Genomic DNA, 21,743 nt, shown 5'->3' with positions numbered 1-21,743 from the left:
TTTTTTCTTTTAAACAAGTGTGCGTTCTCTCTGTGCTTCATGACTATTTTGATACATTTCTTGAGCAGAACGTGAGCAAACTCTCTTAAGAGTTTGTCTGTCCTAATTAATTGTTTCAGCACCACCGTTGGGAAGGTATGAGACCTTCTAGAATTATGATTGATGTAATTTTTTGCATAACTGCACTAATTTTTCCCTTTAGGTTTCAAGGCCCTCCACCTCCAAGCAATGCAGGACCTTCCTATCCTCCCTACAGTCATCAGTCACAACCAGCCTACCCAAATACTGCATCCACTTCACCTACAGCACAACTTGCTAACCACCTCAACAGCATGCAGATAAATAGCTATGGTAATCAGTTTTATCTGATGTGATTGACTTTTTCTCAGTTAAAGCTATTATGACTATGATAATTAGAAACTTACTGAACTTCTATATAAACAGAAAATTAAGTCTTTGACCACTGTCATTTGTTCAAGTTCTTAGGGTTTTTTTAAAAATCTCATCCTGTTCCTTAAATCAATGTTCTTGGGTTAATTCTGAATTGATGTTTGATGAACCTTCCGTAAAAGTCAGCTGTCTCATCAGTCGTTTCTCAAATTACTTGGTGATCCTGTCAGTAACAGCCAAGGCATGAGCAATAATATGCAGACAGGGTTTCATTTTTCTCAGCTTTTTTAGAGTTTCTCTCTGTTTTGAAACTATCTTACTCTTTTTTGTCCAAATCTTATAGTTCAGTTTTTCTTCTGAATTATTTGCATTTATTTTGAGATTAAAACATCTCAAACCTAAGCCATGAGGTAAAGATGTGATCAAGTGATTCTTCCATGTAAATTACTTCCCACCACTAATTTTTTGTATGGTTATATCTGCTTTTCCTGAGTATTTCCTGGTGAAATTTACCATTTTGTTTAGAAGGAGTGGAATTTAGTTAGCATCTTGTTTTGCTGAGGCCAGTGTGTTTAGGAGGATGAATTTTTTAAATGAGGATCACTTTGATGGTTGATATCTTTGTAAGATATGTGTAAAGGTGAACTTTTCAGTTCGGGCTGCACTGCTACTATATCACTGTTCCTACCCTGGCTTTATGAGTTGCTGATTTGACTTGAATGAAACCTGCATAACTACTATGGGTCTGACCCTCTGTTTGTACAATCGCTTGTGAAAACTTACACCTTCTTCACCTTAGAAAAATTAATTTAGACTCAAATTCAACCTTGAGGTACTGAACTGCAAGTGCACAATTAACTCAGACCTTTTTATACAGGATGAGGTGTGGCCCAGCACCTCTAGAGCACTTCATATATAGCAACTCTTATTATTTAGAGCAATTTTTTTTTTTTTGCTTCCTGCCTTCATTATATTACCTTCAGCGGTAATTATGTAAAATACAATGTTCTTGCTTATTGTGTTACATGCTGGAAGGTTGAGATACCCTTCAGACCACTGAAGACATGGATTCTATACAAGTCTGCCTGTGTGTTGGGTTTTGTTCTTCTCATTTTTCCTTAGCTGTGAGTCTAAGTTGGTTGACAGAGTGCTGAAATTCACAGCTTGTAAAGCTACTGGAGTAATGTTTGTTTGTACCAGCTGAGAACCCAAGCATGTGAAATTTTATTAAAATTAACTTGTCTGATAGAAGATACAGTTCAATATTTGTATATTAACACATTGGTCCTATTGCTCCAAACCTGATGTTGGTTATTTTTTTAGCTTTCTTGAAAATGATTTGCTGTAGGTCTTTGGGGAGAAATTTGGCTAAAAAAAATGTAGGTTTTGTAAAGTAATAAGTATTTACAGATTATAAGTCTCCAAAAAAACCCCCCTGTTTCCAGGGTCCTCTTAATTCTAATTGGAATCTGGATCTTATAAACAATAAACTATTCTTCACCAGTGTGTACAAAATAATTCCCACATGTTTCATCTTTTAGCATCAAAACCACAAGATGGTTGTAAACCAGATAAATTGAGTGGATTTATCTTCCATCGAACCTGTCATGGTGAAATGCAAATAACAGGCTAACAAAAACATGCCACATAAGAGAAATTGATTATTAAGCAAAAAGAATGTTGTTTCACATTATGATATTAAATACTATTTCAAAAGCGAATAGTGATTTATGTATATTCTAATCAAGAATTGTCAAAGGCTGGCTTCCCTCTCTCTTTCCCCATCCACCCCAGCTGCAGGGTTTCATAGAAAATAGAGCCAAAAGAAAAAAAATTGAAGTCTGAATCAGTTCAGACTTAAACTGTGAGGTCAGATTTAACAGGCATTCAGAATCCCCATGATGCAGCATTGTCAGTATGGGATACAATACTGCCTATATGTTGTAATGTATTGAGCAAAAATAGAACACCTTCCACACAGAGTTAGTAGGTTATCATTTTTGACTCAGCTGACATAGTTTCTTGCTCAGGTCCTGGCACTACTCCGAGCTCTCGCATGTCTTCTGGACATCCAGCATCTTTTCAGGGTCCACAGCTACCACCACCAACCCAGCAGCAAATCACTTTACCACCTGGATCACAGGTTCGTCCACCAGCAAATAATGTTAACAGCCTTTGTGCTCAGCCATCATTGCCTCCTATGGCCAGACAAGATGGAATCCCTGGACCTGTCCCCCCAACTCCTAACTTGCAACAGCTTTCAGGACAGCCTCCAGGGCCTGGATATCATCCTCAGCAAGGTAAGGAAGGATGTTTGTTATGTAATTGAAAACAAAACATGCATAGAGAATCACTGGTGGAACTGCAGCTATTCACGGTGGATGATCTGCTGACTTGGAAAAATGAAAATTTAATCCTCTTTTTGTAGAATGGAAAGATTTGCATTGTCAGTCAGTACCTTCAAGGCAGGCTATGCTTTTGTGCAAAAGTTCAGCGCTCTGTTGAGACTGTAACAAGAAAAAGGAGATTAATTTGGATCAGGAACAGAATTACTTGGTTAGTAATGGGAAAAAGCACAACATACTACAGAAAGGAGTTTTTCTTACACTCTGTAAATGTATAGGTTGCTCTCTGTCTTGTAGTACTGTCTGTCACAAGCAGCTTTCAAAAATGCTTTACTATAGCAATAAAGAATTGTAACTGAATACAATTATTTCACCTGACATAGGTGACTAACATAGTTATTTTGACAACTAAAAAGACAGCTATCTAGACTAGTTTGCATTGACTGATATTAGGGGAGAGCTTCTCACTAATGTAATGGCCTGGTTTGAGCAGCTGTGGTAATCTCTACTAACCATCCTACTTGACATACACCTGAAAACTTTGGAGGCAAAGTTGTCACACCTGGTCTTATGCTTACCTTTAAAACACAGACTGCATGAGCCAAAGTAATTCATTTCTTTTACTTGCTGAAAAGAGAAGGGAAGGAGAAGTTGCATTTAGCTGAATAAGAATGAATTGTATGGCAAAAGTTGATTTTAAAAATTGATAATGCAACTTCAGTACTTTAATTGTCATTTGTAACTCTACAGCAAACTATGGTCCTCAAATGGCAGGATCTCAACTGTCTTATCCTGGTGCTTTTCCTGGGGGGCCAGCACAGCTCCCTGGTCCACAGCAGAAGAAGCTTGATCCTGATTCTGTTCCAAGCCCAGTAAGTAATGTGGCACTAATTTTTTATAAAAGTAAATTTCTGCTGCATTTAAGATAAAGGAATGACAATGCTAATGTTGTATTTATTTTAGTTGGTGAGCTTTTTTTGTAACATAAAATTGCGCTTAGCATGGCTTGGTTCACAAGATGTGTTCCAATTTTTGCAGTTTCTTAATTACGTGCAATTTTGTACTCTGTGCTGTCAGTTTTGGATAAATTAGTGCATAATGTTAGTTTTAGTATTGAAGAGGCTTTATAACTTTATCTAACGTGGGACATACCCATGACTCTGAATACTTTAATAGGAATTCTCAACAGGATTCTTCGTATGGCAGTGAGCAGTACTAAAGGATTACTTGCATTCACTGCAGCTAATCACCTTTCCTTTTCACTCCAGAAAGTTTGAAGGCTTAAAACTTAGTAACAGATAGACACCTAAAGTAGGATTTGTGCAGAATACAGGTACGTGAACTCTAAAACTGCAGTCCTGGAAATGCTGAGAAGTCCCATGCTCAAAAGCCACCTCACTGTTTGATTTCAGGAGTTTCCCAGGCAACTAGAATTATTTGCCTGAGCATCCTTCCAGTTGCTGCAGCCTTGTAAAGATTTCAGTAGCTGGAATATATTAATACTTAAGCTTCATACAGGTTGAAGAGGCTCAGCTGTTGAAGCATGTCCGAACATGCACTGGTGGGACAGTGTCTCTTCTTCTTAGAATGGTGTTAGAGAAAACAAGGTTATGGTTGTGTCCATCTTTTTAAATAAAGTAGTCTAGTTGTTACCCAAAGGAATAGCTAGTCAGGTGAAGGCTGCATTTAACTTCTTTATTGGGAACAGCTGATTCAAATAGAGGGAGAAAATGTGCTGAATTCATGGGGAAAACACATTCTGCTGCGCACATTTATACTGGTTCTGTCAATCATCCGGACAGGTCAAAAGGTCCTCAGAGAGTTGGGAATCTTGAAGCAGGCTGTGTCCTGGACCTTTGACCTAGAACTTTCTACTTAAAAAAATGGATTAACCACCACACTGTAAGCTAGTCTGGGTGAAGGAATCTTTCACTTCTCTGCTGAGACAGTATTGCTGTGCAGGAAGGAATTTGTGTTTCACTGAGATGATGGAAAAGCATTTGTGTAAAAGCTTGACACTGTCTAGTAGGGAGCAGCCGTGTTTCCTTAAATTGGCATATTCTTTTCTCCTTCTAGAAAAGATTATTTGTTTTATCCAGTGATGGTTTTGAGGCAAAATTCCCAGAATTTTGGAAAAATGCTTGTTGATAATCACTTAGAGCTTAATGTAACAACTGCAATTGCCTCTGTTAAAGGCAATTTTCAAGTTAAATGTAACTGAAAACCATTGTGTAAAAAAAAAAAAAAAAAAAAAAAAAAAAAAAAACAACCCAAACACAAAACAACAACACAAAAAAAAAACCAACCAAAAAACCCCATCCTGAGTGTCTGTATAATTAACAAATGCCCTTAATAGGTCAATCATTCCTAGTGTTTCAGTATGGTGCTTTTTACATAAGAAGGATAAAATGGTCTTATCTAATTAAAAAAAAAAGGGGGGGAGGGGAGGAGAAGGAGGTCTGGCATGAAAGCATGGACTGATGTCTTGTTTCAATTACGCATGTAGAATAAACAGCCTTGACTATGACAGCGATGTTAAAATAGGTTAAAAGGTTTGTTTAAGCAGCACAGAGAGGATCAAAATGACATGTTTAAAAAAAACATGATCTGGGTCAACGTCTGTAAAGGGCAAAAAGCTAATTCAGAATGAGGAATAAGTATGACCATGTGTATTTCTTTTGTTATATTTACATTATATAATTACAGTAGTGTTGCCAGATGAATTTACTTCTTATCTGTAGCCATTGTTGATTTATATTTTTCTTACATATGGTAGAGGTTGATACGTGCTCTGACAACATCTATGAAAACTAGCATCTGGGCTTTGTCAACAATTATTTCCAAGAACAGTGATATATTTAGGTCAGTTAACTGCAGAATACCATGATACGGTGATCCTTTGCAGAGCTAAGTCTGAAAGTGGTTTGCTTTCTTCAGCCAGTGGATCTTTTTAGAGCAAAACCTTTTTCCTTCTAATGCAAGAGTTAGCAATAAGTATACAAGCCAAGGAGTCAGGGAAAAGTCATCAAGCAGAAGATATAACAAGTTCTCTGAGGAGTGTATTGTATATTTAAATTGCAATACACAAACTTAATTAAAAAAAAAAAAATTACAGGCCCCAGACTATTTCCAGTGTGTTAGGAAGTACTCTTGGACAATGATCAATAGACTCTATGCGAATAATTTTGTTTTTCTTCTCTGTTTGCTTTCCAACAGAGGCTTCTGAACTTCCCTAGCTATTATTAGAAATTCATGTGCAGTGTAAAGATACAATTCCATGGGATACCAGCAGCAGTGGCAAAGCCAGTTTCAGAAATTCCCTGTGTCGTTCCTCTTGCCTCTCACAGCTGTTCAGCTACACTCTAAACCAGATTGCTGAAAAGATAGCTTCTTTGAAGGAAGAAGAGGAATAATGGTATCATCTCAGCAATCAGGTTTATGGTGTGGAACAAAATACAGTTTTATATAACTTCAGTTATATCCTGAAAAGTATCAAACAGGAGGGAGGGACTGTGGCAGAAGTGACAGGGGAGGAAGTGTATGGGAAAGGAATTTGTTCAGTAGTAAAGCCAGCTTCATGAGCGTTTCATGGTGTTACATTGTAAATTGCTATAAACTAGGCTTCAACCAGAGTAAATCTGTATGTTATCAGAGCTGCCTCGCGTTAATAAAAATTTCTGTGATTGCTCTCCTTTACTTTCTTTCTAGGAGGAAGCTCACAACATGGTAGTCTGACCTAGAGAATGAAAACCCTGAGCTGCAGTGTTGAAATACTACCTAATGGCCAACAAGGCTTTTCTCAGGAGTTTAAATTGCTGCTTTCTAAATGGCAGTGCTGAAATATAGCTCAGCTAGGAAGGTGATCTACTATGTAGCTTATTGTTTATTTCTGAACCACTCTGTGCGTGGAGCCTCATCAGGAGGAATGAGGGCTAACCCCTCCCACTGTTGCAATCTGATCAATTACCTGTATATTCATTTATGAAGAACAGCAGCTGGCACAACTATGGTCATACAAGAGATAACCTGGTATATATAGCATCTGAGTAAGGTGATGCAGCCTTGCACTTCAGTTTGATCTGGGAGAATGGAAGGCCAGATTCGGTAACAAGGACTTACTTATACCATCACGCTCCTCAGTTTGCTGGCTAGCCTCTCCTGAAAAGGTCTGTCCTCCTAGCAGTCAATATACTTACTCTAAACAACTTGTTTGTTCACTGTATATAGGTCTTATCCACACCAATGTGTAGTGTTACCCCTGAGTTCCAACAGGCAACTGCAGTTGTAAATGAGTTATACTGCTCAGCTGTGTGCATCATTTTCTAGTTGTTAAGTGTCCCGGAAGCCTGTATTGTGTTGGGTTTAAAGCACCTGTGTATAAGACAATGTCAGTAGTGTTACTTGGTGTAGATGTTAGAGTAACTGTTTATGAGTGTAACTGAATGCATGGCTTACCTTTCTCATACTGTTCTTGCTTATTCATCAGATTCAAGTAATTGAAAATGATAAGGCTTCTAGGGGAGGGCAGATCTATGCTACAAACACAAGAGGACAGGTTCCCCCTCTTGTCACCACAGACTGCGTAATCCAAGACCAAGGTAAGTGTCCTTGTTACTGATTTGGGAGTCTTTCTAGGTGAAATCAAATATAATTTTTGTTAAAAAGAAAGACTAAATTCTCAAATTTCTCATCTGAAGATGATGCTCCTTACTGTAAATTGGACATGAAATGGGAAACTCCCTTTAAAGAAAAAAAGAAGCGGGGTGGGGGGTGGAAATGGGAGTTGAATTCTTACACTTTGGGTTAATGCCTTCTCTACCTTTCCTGACCTTTAAAATAATATGAGTAGTTGAGAAAATTTTTCTTTTTAACTTAAATTTTTTCAAGGTTTTAAATTTCAACTTGAAAATCCTTTTTGGATTCTTCTGAAATTTTTAAAGATGGACACTAGAAGAAGCAATGAGACTAGCACTGTTATGCTTTCAGATATGAATTTTGAAAAATTCTATTCAAGGGATAGGGGCAGCATACAAGCTGTCTAGTTGACTTAATTTTTTCCTTTGGTCAGTGTATCTGTCTTTGCCACTGCCTAGAACCTGGAAGTATAATATTCCATGTGCTGCTTTTGACAGCAGACTTGATATTTTAATACAGATTAAACTGATGGTATCATTTAGTCTAGCATTAATTTATCAGTGCTTGCATAAACTGTGTAAAACATACAAACACGTCAAGAATTTTGGGCTTTATCTGAGAATGGGGTAATGCAGTTCTGATGAACAAAGAAATTGCTTTCAAGAAACTGAGCAGAGCTGCAGCTTGATTTCTGAACTCTGGTTGCCTTTCAGTGCTCTTGTCTGCAGTGCACAGCACAGTTTCTCATTGAGGGAACTGAGCTAAGTGTGCTACAAGAAGTGGTGTGGTGATTTTAGCACACTGTATTTTGCAAGGTAAATGAGCATGGTGGTGTTAACACAGATATACTATTTTCTGAATCAGAGCTAGCTCATTCTTAACAGTAGGCATCAGTCTGCAGCATTTCTTTATATACAGCGTTGACATTTCCACTGGGGATTACATCCATATTATTTTCTTTTAAGATCTTAGATACAATATGTTTCAAACTAATCTCTATTGAGATTCGTATTGCAAATAATTGTGGGGTTTTTTTTCTCAATGTGTTTAAATATCTGCTTTAAGCTTAAACAGCAAGAAAAGATTTAACCACAGGGAGGGGCAATGGGCTGACAGATAAAGAAGAGAGATGGGCAGAAGCTTGCATAGGAGTAAAGACGCCATGTATTTAAACTTAGTATATGTGCTTGTTGCTTTTTGTTGTTGTTTTGATTTTTCTGGTTTGTGTTTGGGATAGGTGGGTTCCTTTTAACAGCCTTTCATTCTGCATGCTGTGTTGGGTGTTCTAGGCCACGCCAGCCCTCGTTATATCCGATGTACTACCTACTGCTTCCCATCGTCTTCAGATATGGCCAAACAGGCTCGCATTCCACTGGCAGCTGTCATCCAGCCTTTTGCTACTGTTCCACCAAATGAGGTAAGGACTAACTGAATATTAGTCCTATGTGGTTTTGTCTCCTAAATATTACAGACTTGCTCTTCTCTGATTGGGTTGGGGGTGAGAGTGTTTTACCTCTGATTGTGAAGGAGTAAGACAGTAGAGAGATGGCAGAAGACTATGAGATGCACTTGGGCCATGGTGCAACTTCAAGGGATAAAAATCTTTGTTTAGAAATGGTACAAGAGTGATGACTGTGTAATCTGAACCACTAGGTTGCTTGTGTTCCCCCAGCTGCCTCTAGTTTATGCCAGCTTTGTCAGTTGCTTGCTCTGCTGGAACTCCGTAGGTTTAGGCTGAGACATTAAAAGAGGATGACCACAAATTGTATCAAGTTAATTTTAAGATGTGGACAGTTACATACAAAGAATGACATTTTTCCATTTAGTCGTTTACAAAATAATTCAATTTCACAACAAACTGGGAAGATAATGGTGTTTTCTACTTTGATGAGCTGAGTCATAGAAAGAAGACAAGTGTAACCACCCATTTTTGGCACTCATCTGGAGGTACTCACCTATTCAATTCACTTTCTCACATTACTATCTCTAATAGCCCTTCATATTCCAAACATATCCCTGGTTCTTCTGCAAAGTTATTTCTGCAGATTGGCAGTATCCTGTGGCCTTAAGGCAGTTACCCAGATTTCCTGGCATCCCCAAGGGATTTTATCAGTAGCACGGATAAAACTAGTTTTCAAGTGCAACATTTAGCTGCATCATCTGTAGGATCATCTTTCTTGTTCTTCAGCTCCTGCCTCCTCCATTGCACAGCTTCTGAATTCTGCAACAAAGGTCTGCAGAATGCATTTCCTTTTCATGTGCTGCACTAATTTACTTTCAGAGTGCTGTTTGCTGGGAAAAAACCAGGAATTTCATGAAAGTTGTAGTATATGATTGCATCTTCAAAAACTCCTCATAAAAAGCGTGTACAGAAAAGCCTAATTAAAATTGCAAAGACTTTCAGTGTTTGGTTTTGAAGTCTTTGATTTTTCTTTAACTTTGTCTTATTACTTGTAAATTCTTAGGGTTTTTTGAAAAAGATGTTGGAAAAAACCAGATGAAAAAGATGTTGGAAAAAACCAGATGTTGTTCTTTATCAGGATGGATAACTTCCAATCCAACAGACCTCTATAGTTTGAATTAAGAGCAGGGTAATATGTAGTTACCTTCTTTGCAGTCCACCGGGAAATAGGATGTATTACTTACAGTTCTGCAGATACTGAGTCTCACCATTTGTCTGCTAGACAGCAATGTGGGGTTTCATTCCAGTTTTTGAGGGGAATATGCAGACTTGGCTTGTTGCCTCCCTGCATTTTCTCCTAGATGAAACTCCTGCTGTTGCTTCTCCACCCCTTCACTTTGCCAGCCAGCCTTTACTCTATACTACCCTTTATCCCAGTTTCTGTGCCCAGGTGGCACTTACCGATTCTGCTTTCATGTTGGCTCTTCATTTGTGCATCTTTCACTTTGTCTGCCTCTAGTCATTTATGTCCCACATGCATGGCTTCCCTGTCTCCAGCATAGTGTTTGGATAGGGTGATCAATGAGTTGCTCAAATCTAAATCTCTTCTGCATACATAAATTAGCAGTATGTACAAACACTTGTACTTGGCTAAGTTCAGGAGGGTTTTCCCAGGGTTGGCAAAAAGATGTACTCGGTGACCCACCAGTTCTGAAGTGTTAGTGTTCTCAGGCTGTTGGAAAGGTCAGTGGAATTCCTTAATCTGTAAAAAGCAGTGTATTTTTCCCTAGCCTCTTTCTTGGAAGAGGCTAAAAAAACTCTGAAAAATGTCTTTCAAAATTGGCAAAAGTCCAGCATGGAAAATTTTAGTCTGAACAATTATAGCTTGGTAAAGTTATAAGAACCGAAGAGGTGGTGTTACAGTAGGAAGCGCTGGGCAGTCTTAGCTGAGGCAGTTTTTCCGAGGCTTGCCTGTGCCCTTTGTCTTCACTGCTGCTGCCAAAATAAGATCTCACTCTTAAGATCTTCTAATAAAAATGGTCTTCCATATGGGATTTATAATGACTTTAATTCTGCAAAGCCACTTAATTTGAAAGAACTGGGCTTTTTATAGAGGTAAAATACGTTCAGGGGCTTGTGTGTGTTTCTGAATTTCCTAGTATGGTGCATTCTGCTTGGAACTAGTGACTGCAAGGCACAGAATGTTCTTTGTTTCAGAACATCTAGCCTATCTTATGGATAGTGCCTTTTAATAATGCCTACAGGTGATGCTCATCACATGTTACAGAGCTCAGTACAAAGTGGGAATCTTGTCTAATCTCTTTATCTCTTGATAAACAGCATGTTTTACATAGTAACTGTTTAATGATTTTTTTTTTCTTCTAGCCTTTTAATTAATAGTTTCTCTTCATTCATCTTTGTTGCAGCTTCAGCTGCAGATATGTCTTTTTGTTTCTGCCATTTCTAATATACTCAGTGTTAGCACCCAGAGAATTTCAGTTCTGTTTCTTTTCAAAGGAGGAGGAGGAGGAAAAGCAATGTCTACAAGAGCTTAGTGGACCATGGATGTGAAATGGCCACAAATGGTTTGTGTAGCTGGTAATATGGTTAGGAACAGCTGAGAAACTGAACTATCTCACTTGAACTGTAAGGACTTCAGCAAATCTACACAGTATACATAATCCATTATGATGCATATTACATAGACCGTGCCTTTCTGTGTTAGTAAAGCCATATTTTAAAAGCTATGGACTATCAGGGTCATTCAGGTGACTAATAGACTTATGAGTGTTCCATAAATATAATTCTTAATTAATTGGTATTTTGCTTTGAACATCACTTATAGTTGAGGATGAATTTAAAATAGTATATAAAATGTATTTGCATTTTCAGTGGTCTGTTGCCATAGAATTCCTGTCTGGTTTTTTTTTTCCCTATGCCATTACTGTACTAAAACAGTTAGAAACAAAGGAAAAACCTTACCTTGCTCCCATTTCCAAATAATATGAGGATTCAGTGCAGTCTTTAGCTGGCTTGTTCTTCCTTTCTGGAAGTCAATCCTGAGTGTGGATTTTAATTCGTTGAGAGGATTGTTTTTTGCATTGACGAAGCATTATGGTCTGTCCAGGTGACCTAAATGATATCAAGAGAACTGCAGATCGTATTTTCTCCTATCCATGCGAGACTGTGTAGGGCACTGTGTAGTCTGAACTGCAGTAAAAATTTAGTTAAAAAGCAATGAAATAGCTAAGACTACTGACACTGGTAGAATGAGGTATGTGTATGAGAGGGAGAGCACAATTGTATAGACCTTATTTACACTTTGACCATCAGAGCAAAGTGTTGACCTGTTCTTGGCTGTGCAGGCAGCCAGGAAAGAGTGCCTGAGAGATTCTTCATCTAAAGCAACTGCATAGGAGGGAGTAAGTGGGTAAAAGGTAAGTGGTGTCTCAGAGTTGGCAGAGACGTGTGTAGTGGAGATGATAGGTATCACTTTGCTGTCAGATCTGTTTTGTTCCTGTTACTCATTGACAAGAAGATCCTATGAGAGAAATTCTGTTTGGAGTTTACTGTAGCTTCTGCAGATTAGCAGCATTTTGTTCTGCCAATTAGATATTTTTCATTTATCTCTCCTTTCAGATTTTACTCTGAAGAATCAATAGTGCTCCAGCTGACAGAGCCTGGAACACTCGCTGAAGTTTTGGAATTAATGTCTGTACGGAATTTTAAAAAAAGCTGTCAATTGCATTGATAGAAACAGTAGTCAACTGGAAATGGAGCTTTGAGGATTTGTTTCCTTTGACTAAGAACGCAGGGAGATGGGGATAAAAGATCCTGGGAGCTTTCAAATAAAAAGTTGAGGTCCAGTGACTTAACAGTAGTTTTCTCAGAAATACTCCTCCAGTTTGGAGGTCCAACCTGGAAAAAGAGAATTCGGGATTTCAGCATGTGTGAAAAGGAGATTTAAGTTCATTAGTCATTGTGGGTTCTTCTGGGGAAAGTGGAATGTCTACACACAGGAGCTGGTGTCCCATCTCCAAAAGTGAAGTGGGAATGTTAGCATACAAAGTAAATAAAAAATTTTTTTAACTAAGGTCTGGGAAAAAAACTGTCAGGAGCTGAGAAATACACAAACTTGAACCCGGCATCTGTTGAAGACATGTCCAACAGATAGCTCTATTTCCAGTAAAGAATGGGATACAAGTTATCCTTGTAGGAGAAAATAAGAACACAAAGTAAAATCATCATGGTGCTAGGTAAGGATGTTAAATGAAAAGATCTCATGCATGTCTTTGACTAAGTGTAATGTGTTTGGGGGGGACCCCAAAATAAACAGGGTTTGTTCCTGCAGTGAGAAGGAACAACATTACAGAAATGTAGTGGAATGGAAAGATGAAGTGCTGTGCTATATAACCTGCTAAAAACTCCCCAGGCAATTGAGACCTGGTGGAGTAGTACTGTGTCTGAGAAGTTCCATAGGATCTAGAAGTCTGGTGGAAATTCTGAGTGGAGAGGACACAAGGCCAACATAAATGAATACAACGCAAGACATAAAAATATACCTGTACCAGTAGGCTGCAATATCGGTCTTCACATCAAGAGAGGAAAGCTCAACTCCACAACAATTTATAGTTGAATGAGCAAGAAAGATCTAATGCAGCTAAGATGCAGGATTTCGGGGGCTCACATGTAACCTAGTAAAACTGCACAATGAAAATATTCTAGAGAAGCCATTATCAAAATTCAAATAGTAAAACTAGCCAGGCTGGAGAAAAATTCACAAAGGAGGCTTTACTTCAGTAATGTTAAATCACAAGTGAGAGCAAATTTAAGATGTAAGTAGAGACCATTCAGTAGAGATCGTTGTAGGGTTATGTTTGATATTCCAAGAGCAGCTAAGTTAGCAACACTTGGTATATAGGCACTGAGCTTCAGAAGAGCAGAGCAAGTGAAATGGATTTATTCAGAAAAACCTTCAAGTTGAAAGTTAGAGGGCAAAATCCACGGAGGGTGCGCAGTCTTTCAAAGATTACTACAAAAAACGTACAGCTAATCTAGAAGATTATAAACTAGTGAACATTACAGGTATGCGATATATCATTCGAAACAAAGGCTGTTAAGACATTCATGCCTCACCCTCCTCCCTGCCTAGTGTCTTAACAGCTTTAGACATTTCTGAATCTTATCTTTACCAAGTCCTTATTTATTATTTCTGAAAAATAACAGTTCATTTGCACTCTCCTGATTTGGATGATCTATGGAAAGTATTTGTTTGTTATAGATTGAGAATACAGTATCATTGTTTGACAGAACTTATTTTTAGTCCACCAGTGCTTTAGCAACAGTCTATAAAAATAAACCAGCTCTCACAGTTATCATCATAGACCCAGCCCTACATGAATTTGTTTTGGAGATGTATGAATGTTTCCAGAGCCGGAATAAACCATGTGATCTTGATCTAACATTTAATGCTACTTGCTAACAAAAGGTAGTTAAAAGAGTATTTCATGTTGTAAAGGCAAATATAAACAACTCCGAATAATTATCTGTAGTTTTAAATATTTAAATATCTAAATTACCTTCCTCTTTGCTCCTTAGTAGTTTTGTGTCGTCATTCTCTACCATGTTCTTTCCTATTTATTTGAATTATTTTTAGAAATATTCATTGGTGGGAATTTAATATTTCACTTCTCATTTTCTCCTCAGTTAACTAGTTAAAAGATAAAACTGGAATGGAATTACTTCTCAGAAATGCTGTTGTTCATGAGCTAAAAGCCATTTAACCTTTTCAGAATAGCGAACTTAGATGACCAGTGCAGCTGAGCTGTTTGGAAAGGTGTGGTTTTTACAGGGATGATAGTATGGTTTCCTAGGTAGAGTTGTAAGGTTAGCAGAAGCTAAAAATTGAGTGAGGTGAAAAACTAGCACATGATGCAATGTTATAAATATTTTTTTTTTGTTTCGAGAACAAAGTCAGGTACCAGAGTGCGACTTTTCTTCTAGACCCCAAGTCTGCTCCTTTATATTTTAAATAAGTCGTTCAAATATTGAATAAATACAAAGAATTGGGGAAATCCCCACACTCTTGCAATCTACCCTGTGCTCAGTGGGGACTCGGGTTCTGCTGTCTGTATTCTGTAGCTAGCAAGAAGGGCAAGCAGGTTGTAGCTTCAGTTTGAAGCGTATTTTTATATAGACACATGCATTTATTAGTGGTTATATGCTGATGCAGACCTTTGGTTTGAGGAGAGTGAGTAATGCTTATTTTGTAGGCCATACGAAGTGACTCCAACTAAACATCTTACTGACTGCTGCTTTCTATTAGGGTTGTGTTAAAAAGCACAGACTGCAGAACAGATCCTTGAGGTGCTTGCTGATAACATCTATCCACTGTAATTTTTATTTTACCCTTTGATTTCAGTCTTTTATTTAGTAACTTATTCACAGAAGTCCCATATTGCATGAGAGCTTAGCTAATTTAAGAGCTTTTGATGAGGGATTCTATCAAAATACTTTTTTCAAAATAAATACATTGTATCTACTAGGTCATGCTTATCTGCATGGTGGCTGACTCTTGACAGAACTCAATAGACCTGTATGTCATGACATCGCTCTGCAAGAGCCACATCAGTTCTTCCTTTGTATATCCTATTTATCTGTGTGTCTTTTTATGTTCTTCTCCATTGTAGTATCTACCAATTTGCTTTCTGTAGCAGTAGGACTTGCTGATCTGTAGCTCTGGGATCACCCAGAAGTTCATTGTAAAGTTTCTTTTTGTATTGCTGCCTTCTTTCCTTTTGGGCACTGAAGCTTATGTAAGCAATTAGTTTTATGTACAGTTCAGCAATTTCACACTGTGAGTCTTTTGAGACAGGAACTGCATGGTTAGACAGTAAAATTGTCCATACTACTAGTAAGCTTTTTTAAAACTATCAAAAGATTATATTTTCTTAAAACTTTCTGAAGAAAAGGTTCTGAAAGAGAGATTGACCACAGTTTTGCCCTGCTGTCTGTTTTAAAATGTCTCACCCTTCCAGTGTTGGCTTGTAACTTTGTAATCCCTATATGTACTTGGGACTTGATGTGAGATTCCTCTTCATATTCACAACTCCTGGAAATGAAATGTCAGAGCTTACTGAATGTTTAATGACCTTTTTCCTTTGTGTAGACTTCATATGACCCTTCATATCTAGGTTATTCAAAATTGCTTCATGTCTGTTGACAGTACTGGACTTCTCTCCAGTGTAGGTAACAAAAACTTCCTCCTTTCGAATGAGTACTCCACAGCAAAATCAGCAGCTGTTGACCAGTGAGGACATAGTATTTTGCTATCTCTTAATTGTAAGTGGGACAGATTGCTTTGCATGCTCAGCAGTTCTGGTATCTGCATTGTCCAAGATCCAGCAGAGAATGATTTTTGTCAGTGTCTTTGGGGCACACTGTCAAAGTAATCTGTGCTAGTTGTCATGTTTTTCTAAAATACGGTGAGAGCAGAAGTCCTGCACGTGTGATATAACTTAATAGTTAGGACACTTAGTCTGACGATATTGGACTGCTTTTGCACCCTCCAGGAGAAGGGGGCTGACCACCAAGCTGTTTGCCAGTTGGTACAGAAGAGTTCATTGCCTCCATTTAAACTTCCACAGATGGAAGTCAGTGGACCAGAAAGAGAGCACATGCACCAATACCACACTGTAGATTACAACTAGACCAGTTAGTTTTGGAATAGGGTCTTGCTACCAGACATTCCTCCTTGTTCTTAGGACTGCCTTGGTATTTTTACAACCACTCCATTGTCAAGCTATTTGGAACAATCAATCCATATAGAGACTGTCCAGGTAACATAAACTTGTATCCTGAACTGATTGCTGTATACCACGTTGGTAAGTGTGAGCCTAAGCACTACTATTTCTTCCATTTTTCAGATATTAAAATAAAACGATTTCTAAAGCATCCTTGTTGATGACTTCATTTGGGAGAGAACTGTGATATTCTGGTCTTATGGTTCTGAGTCTGCCTGGACTATGGAGCAGGATGGGTATTTGACAATCTTTGTAACCCTGTCAATTTTTTATTTTAATTTTTTCAACTAGGTAGTGCCAGGTTAATGTCTGGGGTTTTTGCATAGCTCCTCTGGGGTACTTGACTCTCCCATGCATGGTATGGAGAGCCCAGAACTCTCAAGCATCTCCAGGTGCCTCACCCAGAAAGTTTTATATCACTCTGGAGGCCAGTGCCTGTAAGCTAGGTTTCACCATGCCTAATTTAGGGGTGCATAAATCCTGTATTAGATGAGGCTTTCTTTATGGAGTATGCCCCGTGCTAGTCTGCATTTGGTAGTAAAGCATTTGGAATTGGCTTGCTTCCCAAGACTCCATCATCTAGGAGAAAGCTTTTTGTTAGCCTGTTGGGCTGTAACTGCGCTCTGTAACTAGAATGAACTTTCAGAGCCAAATTTAGCAAAGGCTTTGGCAGCAGAGCTTTTCCTAGTTCAAGTAAATTTCCTGATTTAGTTTTTTCTGCCTTTTTGTTTTTAGTGTACATTTTAAAATACTCTTAAAGAGTACTTTTTAAAATAACTTCTGTAGTATGTTGTTCCATGCACCGTTGTTGTTATGGTAAGGAGGTAATTCTGAAAGAGATGGGGACAGTGACTTGAAATTTGACATTTATATAAGCCTTATTCATATTGTAAACCTAATGAATTTTTTACAAATTCGAAATTTAGAAAGGCATTTTCCCAGTCTAAAGATGTTGTAATTAGTTTCTCGTAAGTTGGAGACTGTTCTTCAGAATGGTAATGGCAAAAGAAAAACCTGACTAAGCAACAGTAAATATAGAAGGGAAATAAAAAGTAACATTCATAGCCACTTAATTAGCTGGCCAACAATATTGATAATTTGTTTTGCCAAAAAAAATGATACTCAAGTAAAAAATTACTTTTGCTATCGCTAGATTCCTCTAACTCGAAATAGCTGCTTGAATGGCATCTGCCATTCTGTGTGCGCATTTTCCTTTACGGACTGCACGTTGCTCTCCTGAAGTGGTGTTTGTCTGGCCAAAGTTGATCATAGCAACAGCAGTAAATTAAACATTATAAGGCTGTGCAAGCTCTAACCTTAAGCCATCAGGGATGTTACTCAGTTACCTTGGAAACTTCACAGAGTCAGAACACACTGGTATTTAGTAAGTTCAGGAGGAAAAGTTTGTGCTTTGCTTTTCAAACTGTGTTGTTACTGCATTTTCAGTTTATACGTATTTTACTTATCTGTGCGTATTAGTGCAGTATTGTATTTTGGACGCAACCATGTGAAGTATGTAATTACATAGAAAAAATGTTTTTTAAAGTTGAATAGGAAACTGATGTTGCGGAGGGTGTTTGTGGTTGGGTGGGATTTTTTTTGTATCAACCAAATATTGCACCTGGTTACATTTAGGGCCTAATCATAGCAGGCTCTAATGCTGTCCCGTAGAAAAATAGGAGAGACTAAGTCTTCTTTTACAGAATGTCCCTTCATTAGTTCTATGGGAAGGGAAGCTCTTCTTCTTGTAGGGCAGGAAATAGGTGGAGGGGGCTGCTTTTTCATATGGTGTTTAACAGAATTGGGTAATCCATCCTTGCTAAATAGGGGCGTACATTACCTTCTCAGCCCTAGAGTATAGGAGGAAGAGAAGAGGTCTGTGCCCTTCGCAGGATTGCTTAGCTCATAACTCGGTTCGGCACAGCCCCTTACTTCTGGCATTCAGCAATAGCTCGGTGTTAATAAAAGAGAGGAGGGTGGTTGCATGCAAACATTATTAATGTTTGGAGGTTCTGGAGTCTGCTTGAAGCATCCCAGCTATCATAGTAGTGAAAGTATTCATGGAAGAGAGACTCTGAACACTCCTACCTGATGTGGTATTTTTGAAGTAACAGCTAGTTTTTCTACTGACCTTCAAAACAAACCATAGAAGGGACTTGACTTTTAAAAAGGGTATCAAACTCATCCCAAATATCCTTGCTTCAGAGGTGAGACTATTCAGTGCTGCTTTTTGTTCACGTAGCAAAAATTCTCCTTATACTTTCTGAGTATTCCTGTGGCAGGTGGCTTTTGAATGCAGGATGACACTTTAAGTACACCCAGTTCTTTCTGATTTCAGTGGAAATAAATTAATTAGCCTTAGAGGCATGTTTACTCATAAATATTGTTCAAGAAGGCCTGCAGATAAGCAGAACTATTTTATCCACCTCCAATTAAAGCACTCTTAAACTTGTCTATGCTTTTTTCTAATTAAAGTTTCTTTCTTTACTATGTTTGGCTGCACAAAAATAGGAGCAAAAGAGTTCCTATTGTAGGAAGTTCTCAGGAATGCAAACATGAGTAGTCAGTTTAAAAAGTCACAGTAACGCCTTTTAACAAAAGAGAAACAACTCCAGGTTTTCGAGAAGGAAAGGAGCCCTCCATTCATCAGACTTTCATGCATGATCTTAAGTCAATAATGGCTTTTCTCTCAAATGCTGAAAAATATTATATATATGTATATACACACTCGGATATATATACACGCACACATCTGTCTATCCACCTATATGTGTGTGTATGTGTACGTATAAAAAGAAAAAAACCCCACGTATTTGGTCTCTAAAATTGATGATAGCCCAGCAGGCCAGAATGGTCGTGAAATCCAAAGTTAAGTTTTGGTTTTGTTCTTGCTACAAAAACATGAATAACATTGATAATGTTCTTCTGATGCAGAATTTGATCTAGGAGACATGTTGCTTCAGAGATCACTACTCTACATTTAGATTTATTTACACACTTAAATGTTTGTTCCCTAAACCTAGAGCTACATGTTCCACATGTACTATTTGGAGTGTTGCTTGATTGGCTGTCCTGAGGATATTCTAGAGCATGTTAGAAATGGTCACAACTGTGTTTGCATTAAACCGTCTTCGACCTTCTAAGCCAGGATTGATATGCCAATTTACCCGTTATCTTTGTATGTTATAGGCTGTGTCTGTATTTTAAACTGCAATGTTAGATTTATCATTTATTTAGCAGTCTTGAAAAATTTTATGTTAGGGTAAACTAACATTGAGGTAACCATATACCACATGTAAGAGACTGGGGCTGTCAAGAAGTCGCCAGTAGTAATAGTATGAGGAGCCCAAATTCTGTCTGCTGTTTTGAAGATCATCTAGAGCGCTCCCGCAGTGATCTGCAAAAAATAAAAATGATGCCTGAATGAGGTGTCTGTAAGAGTTCTATTTACTTCTGTAAAATATATTGCTAAATGTCTTTTATTTTGTTCTGTGCTGAATGAATTTCAAGCCAGACAGAAAACAAGTCACTGAAAATCAAACTTCTAGTTTTATTGTGAAACTCCTGTGATCAACAAAGCTAAACCACCTCCCTTGTAATTATTACTTACCATTTCTGTAGAGAAGCTTTCTAAAACTTGCCTGTCTTATTTTTCAATGGTTTTACAGCTAGTGTGACAATTATGCCTAAAAAAGTCAGACAAGGACTGCAGCGCTGGACCATCTGCGATGCTGAGATGTGGGAAGTCGAGCTGTGGATTAGTACAGGCGTGAACCTGAGTCCTCTCATGTGATTGAATGTATGCCTATTGCCCTCAGGGCTGCTAGCAGGAAGGAGGGAGGGAACGACATGAGGATGACAGCACTGTCTGTCCTAGGGTAGTTTTGTCAGTCTCTTGCACCTTCCCTTGTTCTCTTCTTGTGTATGGGCCTCTGCACCAGCTCCCACCCTTGCTAGGATGAGTATAAACTAGACTGAGGCAGGTCTTGCTTGAGCTCTGATTGTTTTAAAGTGCTAACATTTTGGAAGTCTGTTGTTCAGCACAGTTTCTTGATTATCCAATTTCACGCTCCTGCTTATATCATCAGTTAATCCTGGCTGCTGACCTTCACTTGAGATACAGCATCTCTGTTCATCCAAATAACAGTCAGCACTTCAAAGCTGAGAAGTGCTGGAGAGTGCTGACTTGTTAACACTTGGTATTCCTGGTCTGGGATTGTGACCAGGAGAACTTGTAGATAGTAAACTTGTAAACTTTTTTCCTTTTTTGTCTCTTCTCTCCCCCCTCTTCTGTCACCTGTGATACGGAAGTTCTAAAGAAGTAAACTAGCTAATTTGGGTGTTTCCTTACATCAGGATTTTATCATTATTACATGTATTTTTCCCCCATCCTCAAACTTTGTAAAACCCTTCTCATGTTGAATAGAGTAGCCTGTATTTACACTCTTCACACTGTCACCTCTATTCAGTTAGTTGCAATACTTCCCGTAAAAAGGGAATACTGAGTAAGGATTTCAAGGATAGTCTGAGGTATGAGCCACTGAAATCAATACTAGTTTTCTGTTTATTTTAGTACACACTGGATCATATCCCATGTCCCGTGTCAACTTGAAATTCAGCTACCATGCCACGGTATTTTTTGCACCGCCGTGTGTGCAGGTGAATGTTCAGCCTGGGTCTGGAGGGTTTTTGAGCCAGAAGGTTTGAACATGCTTCTTGTGTTTTTATGTCTGTAAAAATCAGGATAGAGCCAAGAGATACTGCATCACGTGCTTGATTCTTTAGCCGTGCTGCAGTTATGCAAACAAACAAATAGATAGATGAAAAAGGATTGTGTTACGGAAAATACTTGAACCTGCTATGAACCCTGCAGAGGAGGTAGTCCAAACTGGCTTGAGTCATCAGCTGAGGAGGCTGATAGTGTTCAACATCTAAAAACCAAGAATAAGCAAAATAATTTCTGTCTTCAGAGGGAATGGCTTCTGATAAAAGACAGTAGGAACATCACAAAGGGAAATGCTTTCTTGACATTTTAATGCGAATCAGTAAAGCAACTCAAAACCAAGGGATTATTTGTAGACTGGTTGATCTTTCTCAAAAGCAATCTATGATGATATAATAAAAGACAACAAACCCCTTCAACAGTCCTAGGAAACAGAGACAGTTTGG

General features: G+C 38.3%; 1 protein-coding gene across 3 annotated transcripts in view; it reads left to right on the top strand.

Moving 5' to 3' along the window:
* SEC24D (SEC24 homolog D, COPII coat complex component) overlaps nt 1-21,743 on the top strand; it is a 57,859-nt gene that overhangs the window by 7,778 nt on the left and 28,338 nt on the right. For 2 of the 3 annotated variants that reach the window (XM_059826759.1, XM_059826758.1), the window contains exons 4-8: nt 203-351; nt 2,421-2,690; nt 3,486-3,607; nt 7,222-7,333; nt 8,660-8,787. In XM_059826759.1, coding sequence (XP_059682742.1) covers nt 203-351; nt 2,421-2,690; nt 3,486-3,607; nt 7,222-7,333; nt 8,660-8,787 — 781 coding nt within the window. The remainder of the gene's footprint in view (nt 1-202; nt 352-2,420; nt 2,691-3,485; nt 3,608-7,221; nt 7,334-8,659; nt 8,788-21,743) is intronic. The other variant, XM_059826760.1, reaches the window with a different exon arrangement.

This window comes from Gavia stellata, chromosome 19 (assembly GCF_030936135.1).
Source record: "Gavia stellata isolate bGavSte3 chromosome 19, bGavSte3.hap2, whole genome shotgun sequence".
Classification (NCBI taxonomy): Eukaryota; Metazoa; Chordata; class Aves; order Gaviiformes; family Gaviidae; genus Gavia; species Gavia stellata.
This window is presented reverse-complemented; position numbering and strand designations above follow the sequence as displayed.